Here is a 7982-nt window from a genome sequence, read left to right as displayed (position 1 = left end):
GGCCGATATGAAACCGATATAATGGGAGTTGGCGCTGCCGATAGCCGATATAATCACCGATATATTTAGTGATGTAAAAATTCACTGTAAATGTTGAATTGTTTAAAAAACTTAGGTTTGGCTCTGGTGGATTTTAAATTGGGTTTATTTAGGCAACATTTATTGTTATTCTGCCTCTTTACATCATATTTACAGACAGTAGGTTGGCTTAATGGCATTTTTGCATCACATTCTAGACACTAGTGATGGGTATTCCAGTTCTTTTTAGAGAACCGGCTCTTTTGGCTCGGTTCACTAAAAGCTGCTGGTTCTTTTGGCTCCCAAGTGGCTCTTCAGATTGTTTTGTTGCAAGCAGGACTAAAGCACGTCTAAAGCAGGACTGAATCAGGACTGAACCAGGTCTAAACCAGGACTGAAAAAGGACTAAACCGGGACTTATTTATTTTATGCTAAACTACAGTCAAATATGCTCGTTTTTTTTTTTTTTTTTTTTAATCCTACGTACACGCAAATTTCTCAAAGTTTCGTTTTGAGCCGCTGCCGCTGTCAAACCACGAATCACGCGGCGTGAAGAGAAAAAAAGTAAGAAAAAGAGAAAACACGGCTCCCAATAAGGATCAGGCTCCCGTCGTTCCCTTCAAAGAGCCGGTTCTAAGAGTCATTTCGTTCGCGACGGACCCATAACTAGTAAAGAAAGTAGCGCTATTAGCCTTTAGCCGTAAATACGTGCGCGCCGCAGTTATTAATTATATGCGCAAATGTCATAATTCACACGTCTATTCACAGCTCATTTACATATCAGTGCAGGTCCAGTAACAAATATACGGCCAATATAGTCACTTTAGAACAGACCAATAGAAAACAGTCTGTTTATGTGCGGGAGCTACAGCAGCTAACCCATAACAAATGACAAAAACTAGCTTCAGATATATCCAACACTCACCGCTCATACAGGCTCCTCCTCACATCACACATCTGTACTAATAAATGTCCTTTTAATCCAGACTCAAACCGATTGTCCGTAAAAAGAATATAATCTCAGTGTTTGGATCTGTGTCTGCAGGTGTAAACAAACACACGTGAGTGACGCGACTCTGTGGTGTGTTCAGGGACAGTACGGACACACACAGACAAATGACTCCGTAGATAAATACTGATGTGGAGCCACATATTAGGACATTTATCTGTCTGTAAATTGGATTAAATGAACAGAATGTAGAGAGTCTAAGTTTTAAAACGAGGTATAACATGCCCACATGAAATATTGGCCCCTATCAGCAAGCATATCGGCCGATAGCCGATATGCCTAAAGTTGCCCATATCAGCCGATAATATCGGCCAACCGATATATCGGTCGGGCTCTACTTTAAATTGTTCCAGTAATAACAAGTGTGTGTGATAAAATTGCATCCTTTATTTTCCAGGCTTTGTTTGCGCCGGCTCTAGCCAGTGTTGAAAACGATTTATGAGACATCCAGGTCAAGGCCTGTGTTGCAAGCAGTTTGTCCACATTTGCATTATTGAGTGGGCAGAATTTGAATAACTGGACAAATATTAGCTCTCTTTAGCAATATACTTTTCACCACAAAGTATTATTATTATTTCATATTGAGTGTTGACATATGCTTTTTGCTTCTTCTTTAGGCTTTGGACCAGGACAGAACCTCCCTACAGAAGGTGAAGAAATCAGTCAAGGCTATCTACAGTTCGGGACAAGGTAAGAGCCAATTTCTAAATTCATCACATTTGAAAGTGTCCAAGGAAATGTTCACGGTAAACTCCCAAAGACACCCAAAGGGAACTCTTGGATGTATTCAGACCTCTCTAATAAAAATGGGGCATATTTTTTTCTCAGCTTGGAACATTGCATTCTGCGCCACAGATGGTTTTTGTGTGTTTGTTCAGATCGGCCCAGAATCCAACACCTGAGTTTGTTTTGCTCGTTGCTGTGACAGGGAACTGCAGTCATTTTCTTTTCAGGTTTTGAAAGCTCCCTCCTCCCGCCTCTACACTGACAGCTTTAGATGTTTATCACCAAAAGTTTAGCTCTATTTGTTATGCATTAGAATTGAATATGCAAAATCAATTAATTACTGAGATAAATAATTACATTTAAAGAGGACATTGTACAGCAACATAGGCCTAAGGGATGTCACTTTATACATTTTTTAATCATATGGTTATTGTGGGATAAACGGAAGAAAATGGATGGATGGTTATTGTGATAAAAAGTTTTACAATATTCACCTTTATTTACTGCATTATAATGCCATTATATACTCCATTCTTTGTCTAATAGATGACCACTCCTTTATTATTATGTGATTAGCATTATAAAATCAATAGTGTAGATTTAATTGAAATTAATTAATCAATTAACCAAATAATCTTATCATCCCTAATTGCCTTATGCTGTAACTGTACACCAAACAAATGTATACAAACTTAAATGGGTACTATGCAATATTGTTTTTTTTTGTTTTTTTTTTTCATTTGTTTGTTTATATATCTTTCATCAAAAACATGCCTGAAGAGATTTTAGATGTGATCCATAAATGTTTGAGTCATTTTGCCATCAGGCCCTTCTCGAAACCTCCTTATAGTTAGATTCTATACAAGGAAGGAGGAACTCAGAGCCCTCCAAAACAAAAATGAAACTTATAAAACATGTTGATATGTTGTTGATACAATATGTAACATGGTGATCTAAAATGTTATGTGTTAGCAGCTAATACCTCATAGAAGTAAAATACCCCCTCTTTAAGGATAAATTTTCCTTGGTATCTTGAGCCCAAAGAAAATTGAAAAAAAAAAAAGAAAACTGAGTTTGAAACGAACTTTACATGATTTATTTACCTATTTTTATATATATATATATATATTTTACTTTAAATCAGCATTAAGCCCATACATATTATGATATGTACTGTTATATGTAGGAAAACCTTACATATTGTATTAAATTGAGCATGCATTATTATTAGGGGACTCTGTACTATCTTTAGATAAACAGGGAGGCCGCAGCACTGCAGACTTTGGGAATGACTGCCTTGAACAAAAAATGACAAAAGAAAAAAGTCAAATGTCTAGTCAAATCATAATAGTTTATATAATGTACATCGTGAGTTCAGTTTACTTTTTAATATTTTGTAAATTTGAGCCTTGTCATCAAAATGTAATCTTCTTTGACTAAATCACACATAGAAAGGTGCACGCACACGCTCTGCTTGTTTCATCTGACCCTCTCTTGACCTGTCTTGTTGTTTTGGCAACATTACAGATTCATATCCTCAGAGCTCTAGTACCACTGACTTAATGACATAGACAGGCGGAAGTTCACTCTTTGTACTGACTTTCATAGACCCAGGGAATACGTAAATGAAAGATAAAATCTTTCAACAAAACCTGTTATAGTAAGACTGGTGATTCTTCTATCCAGACAAAAATTATTAGTGTTAAAAATTGAGTATTAGAACTATTAGTCCTATATTTGATACAAACATATAACCTACTGGCAAAAATAAAATTACCATTTGGAGATCAACCAATGATTTTTTTTTTTTTTGTGACGTTTTTTTTGTGGCCGATGCCTATACTGATTAGTTGGAATTCAGAGAAAATGATAAGATCTGATGATATTTTTGCGATATTTAAGGCTAACGCACTAAAGTGTAATAAAGCTTTTGCACGCATATTCTTTAGGGAGCAGGTTGACCAAAAAAGTGCAAAAATCGGCCTAATAAATTGATCCATCTAATTACAATGCAAACCTCTGAAAGGTAATTGGTCAGATGATCAACATGTCAGATGATGTCTCAAAAGAATCAGTCCCTAAGTTATTAATTCTTGGTTAGCTGCTAATTAAAGCAAAATATGATGAGTCACTTTGCATCCATTGTTTTTTGCATTAGTTCCATCTGCACTTTAGTGTGTCCCAAATACACGGAGCACAAACACCTGAGGGACAGAGCTGCTCTTACCTCAGTCTGCTGGGACAGGACTGGGTCAAATTGAATTCACTGCTCCATGATATTATTTTTAGGTGACCATACCTCCGTTAAACTTTCTACTGTTGTGGTTTTTTTTTTCAGATCACGTCCAAAATGAAGAAAACTACGCCCAAGCTCTGGACAAATTTGGCAGCAATTTCATCAGCCGTGACAACCCTGACCTGGGCACGGCCTTTGTGAAATTCTCCTCTCTCACCAAGGAGCTGTCTGCCCTACTGAAGAACCTGGTGAGTGAACGCAAACTTGACTCAACTCTGCATTTCTACACAAAGTCACCAGCTGGCTTTAACTCGAGGCAATCGCTTTAAAGGACTATTATCAAAGCTCATTTTTAATCTATGTTGTAATGCTGTTTCCTTATCAAAAACATACCCGGAGTTGTGTTTGGTTTCATTCACACGTTTAACACAAAAATCCTTCATACTTAAGAGTTCTTCTCTCAAACAGAAAACCCTCTATTCCACCTTGTGATGTCATGTGGTAATACAGGAAGTGCTCCACTGTGTTTCTAAACTCAGTACACCTTCACCAGAAGTATTTTAATGATTTTAGCTCTGGTCTTACCCACTCCACAAAACACCAGAAGAAAATCTATTATTATGCCAGTCTATTGATGTAAATGTCTGTGTTGATAAAATAATGTTTGAAATAAAACTAACCTTACATCACATGATTCATCGTATGTTGAGGGACTATTTTCTCATACATCAATCCGCCTCTGCCAAGCTTTCTATCAGGAAGTACAACTCGCTGCTGCTACTCAGACATAAATCCTTCAATTGCAAGGTTGGATTTACTTCTAAAATTAATCTATCAACACAGACATTCACATCAACAGTCTGGCGTTGTAATTGTTTTGTCTCGGGTGCTTTGTGGAGTGGGTAAAACTGTTTTTAGTGGCAGGCTAACTATGGCCATTGACATGCACTCACTAGGAAATGAGGTTCTATGTCCAAAATTCCGGACTGTCCTTTTAAAGCTCACAAGAGTCAATTTTATGTAAAATAGAACCTTTTAATAATAACTGCAAATTCAGCAATGTTATGTGCCCAAAGAATGAGGTCAGCTGACTACCTGAATCTACTGAACAACCGGGTTATTCCATCACCTCTCCCCTGGTGGCACAGATGGCACAAGTATATTCCAAGATGGTAATGCCAGTGAGGTTCAGACTGTGAAAGAGTGGTCAAGGGAGCATGAGACATCATTTTTACACTTGTGGCCATGGGCCTATCCTAAATCCAGGTGGTGACGTTTTGGCCTGGCAGTGTATAATTTCTGTTCTATTTTAATATTGGCTTTTACTGACTGTCATTTGGCATAAAAGACAGGAGTACAAATGGCTGACAGTTCACCTAGGAAAAATATAACTATGAAAAAATTTAAGTGAAATTAAATTTTGAACATAATAGTTTAGAGTTGTCTGATGAGGGTTTTTTTAAAGCTGATTCCAGTATTCAAAATTTGCCTTGTTGCTCAGGTGAAAAAACAATATTTGCTGATATGGCTTAAAGATGCATTGTGTAACTTTTCTGGTGGAGGTTCCTTCAAATGCTTTTCTCCATGGAGATGTTCTTGCTTTGTCTGGAAAGTTTCACAGTATGGCATTAAACATTTCTGTCTTCATGGAGACCAAACCAAATCAAGTTACAGGTCAGATCTGTGGAGAGGCAACCCCACTCAGTCAGAATACCTGTTTTTCTAGGTTTTTTTTAACTTTAAATCCACCTGTAATTTAATGAATATAAGGTAGAGCTGTTTAATGTCACACTGTGGAACATTTAAATTTAAAACAAAATCAACAACACTAACAACAAAAAACAAACAAACAAATGAACAAACAAACAAAAACAAGGATATGTACATGTACATATTTGGACCTGGTGTTCAAAAGGAGTAGGATGAAGTTAAAAAAAATAAAAACTTATAATGTCCTACCCCAATTGTTTTACATAATCAAATGGTTGACACTTTTTTTTTTCACCTTTGGAGTGCTTACCTGTCTTATGCATTTCATAAATATACACACAAACATATATGTATACAAATGCATATATATGTATACACACACACATACACGCAGGTACACATGTATGCTCACATGTACATACATACATACATACATATACATCTGTCATATATATTATACATACACGCAGAACTGTATCTTCGTTTATGGTCGTACAAACTAACAATAATTAAAAAGAAGTTTATCGTCCATGATCATACAAAAATAAACAACATAATGTAAAATTTGAGGATTTTTGTGTTCATTATGGTTGTACAAACTAATAATAGTGATGAAGAAGGCACTTAAGTTTATCGTTTATGAACATACAAAGTAAACAGTAACAAGAAAGAAGAAAAAGTAGGAAGAAACATTCCAGGCAGAGCAATGACATATCCACAGAGACAAGCAAGGATGGACTCCCAACAAAAAGCTACATAGTGCATCTTTAATGTTTATTAATAGTAGAACAATAATAATGTTAATGTTTTAAAATTGCATAACTAGGCCTATAAATTGAAGTATAAAGTTCTCATATAAACTTTTCTTTTTTTAAATGTGTTTTGTTTTCATGTAGTTATCTCTTTAGCTTCATAGCTCTTCAAAATCTGTGGAAAAAAGAATACCACTTTTAGCTTTGATATATTAACCATTCTTGTAATCATGTACAAATCTAGAGAAACAAAGTAAAGTTCATGTTTCCAATTTTCTTTTCCTTTTAAATTCAAGTACTACAATAAATTGTTGTCTAGTACTATTCAACATTTGTGTTTTGTTATTCACACATGTTTAACACACAGATCCTGCATATTTAGACTAGTTCTTCTCTCACACAGAAGACACTCCACTACCACCTTGTGATGTCATGTGGTAATACAGGAAGGGCTCCTCTATGTTTTTAAACTCCATACACCTTCACTAGAATAACCTCTACTGAACTAAAAGTAAAATGTAGCTGTTAACTTGAAGACTACCACTACATGACATCACAAGGTGGAACAGAGCATTTTGAGCTTTTGAAGATGTAGACATTGTAATAATAAATGGTTAATGAAACAAAACACAACTCCAGGTATGTTTTTAATGAGGTAACAACATTCTAACATAGCTTAAATTTCACAAGAGTCAATTTTGCGTTATAGAGGAAGTAAGATATTTTGAAATCTGTTGAATATTTCTCGGTTCATAATAAAATGCATGCATTCAAACCTGCATACCCCAAACCCCCATATCCTGATACTGTATGCCTACTCATCTGTGGTAAAAACAGAAGAGTAAAGAGCTCTTCCTTTTCCTTCTCTTTACCTCTTTAAGTGGTTTAGGATTTGGGTTTAAGGTTAAGACTGAGATTAGTTGTGTGAAGTAGTGCTGACTTGAGTCCCTGCAGCATACGGAGAGGGTCAGAAGGTAACTAACAAGAAAAGTTACACCAGGTTTATAAACGCCCACTATTGCATATACTGGCATTTCTGTGTGATCGCTTTTCTTACGTAGCTTTATAAAAATGTCCTACGCAGACATCATATTTGACACTCACGCTGACAACGCCTTTATCCAGCTCCCAGCGACGTATTTTTCTCCAGATGAAGCCCCTTATCTGACCGCGCTGGTTTCCCCCCCCTGACATTTCTGGTGAATAATGTGTCCTGCTTGAGTCTTTTTGTGAGTGATTGTTGTTGGGACTCGGGAGATGAGTCAGCCTCTCTCTCTGTTTTCTTCCCGCGTCGCTGACAACCAGATTAGACTCCATAAATACGCACTTGGCAGGGCTCTGAGTATGTAATCCTTGTGTCCATTCACAAACTGCTCTAAATTGCCAACCTGTCTTCTCTACCTGCGTATTATGGCAAAGTGAAATGGTCCTTCCTCATTTTTACAGAGTTATTTGAATCGATAGCATGTGCACATTTTTCAACTATAGCAGGTCCAAATTTTTCAACTATAGCATGTGCAAACCTCTACCA

At 36.4% G+C, this 7982-nt stretch overlaps 1 protein-coding gene across 1 annotated transcript in view; it reads left to right on the top strand.

The window, feature by feature from the left end:
- The first annotated feature begins 1256 nt into the window (after positions 1-1256).
- The window catches only part of asap1b (ArfGAP with SH3 domain, ankyrin repeat and PH domain 1b), a 38101-nt gene continuing 31375 nt past the window's right edge, over positions 1257-7982 (top strand). Inside the window, exons 1-3 of the mRNA XM_055150819.1 lie at positions 1257-1277; positions 1645-1717; positions 4092-4237. Of these exons, the coding sequence (XP_055006794.1) occupies positions 1257-1277; positions 1645-1717; positions 4092-4237 (240 nt within the window). The remainder of the gene's footprint in view (positions 1278-1644; positions 1718-4091; positions 4238-7982) is intronic.

Source organism: Boleophthalmus pectinirostris, unplaced genomic scaffold (genome assembly GCF_026225935.1).
Source record: "Boleophthalmus pectinirostris isolate CB_2022bp ecotype Guang Dong unplaced genomic scaffold, ASM2622593v1 HiC_scaffold_15, whole genome shotgun sequence".
In the NCBI taxonomy this organism is placed as follows: Eukaryota; Metazoa; Chordata; class Actinopteri; order Gobiiformes; family Gobiidae; genus Boleophthalmus; species Boleophthalmus pectinirostris.
Note: the sequence above shows the minus strand (reverse complement) of the source record. Positions and strands in the feature narration are given on the sequence as shown.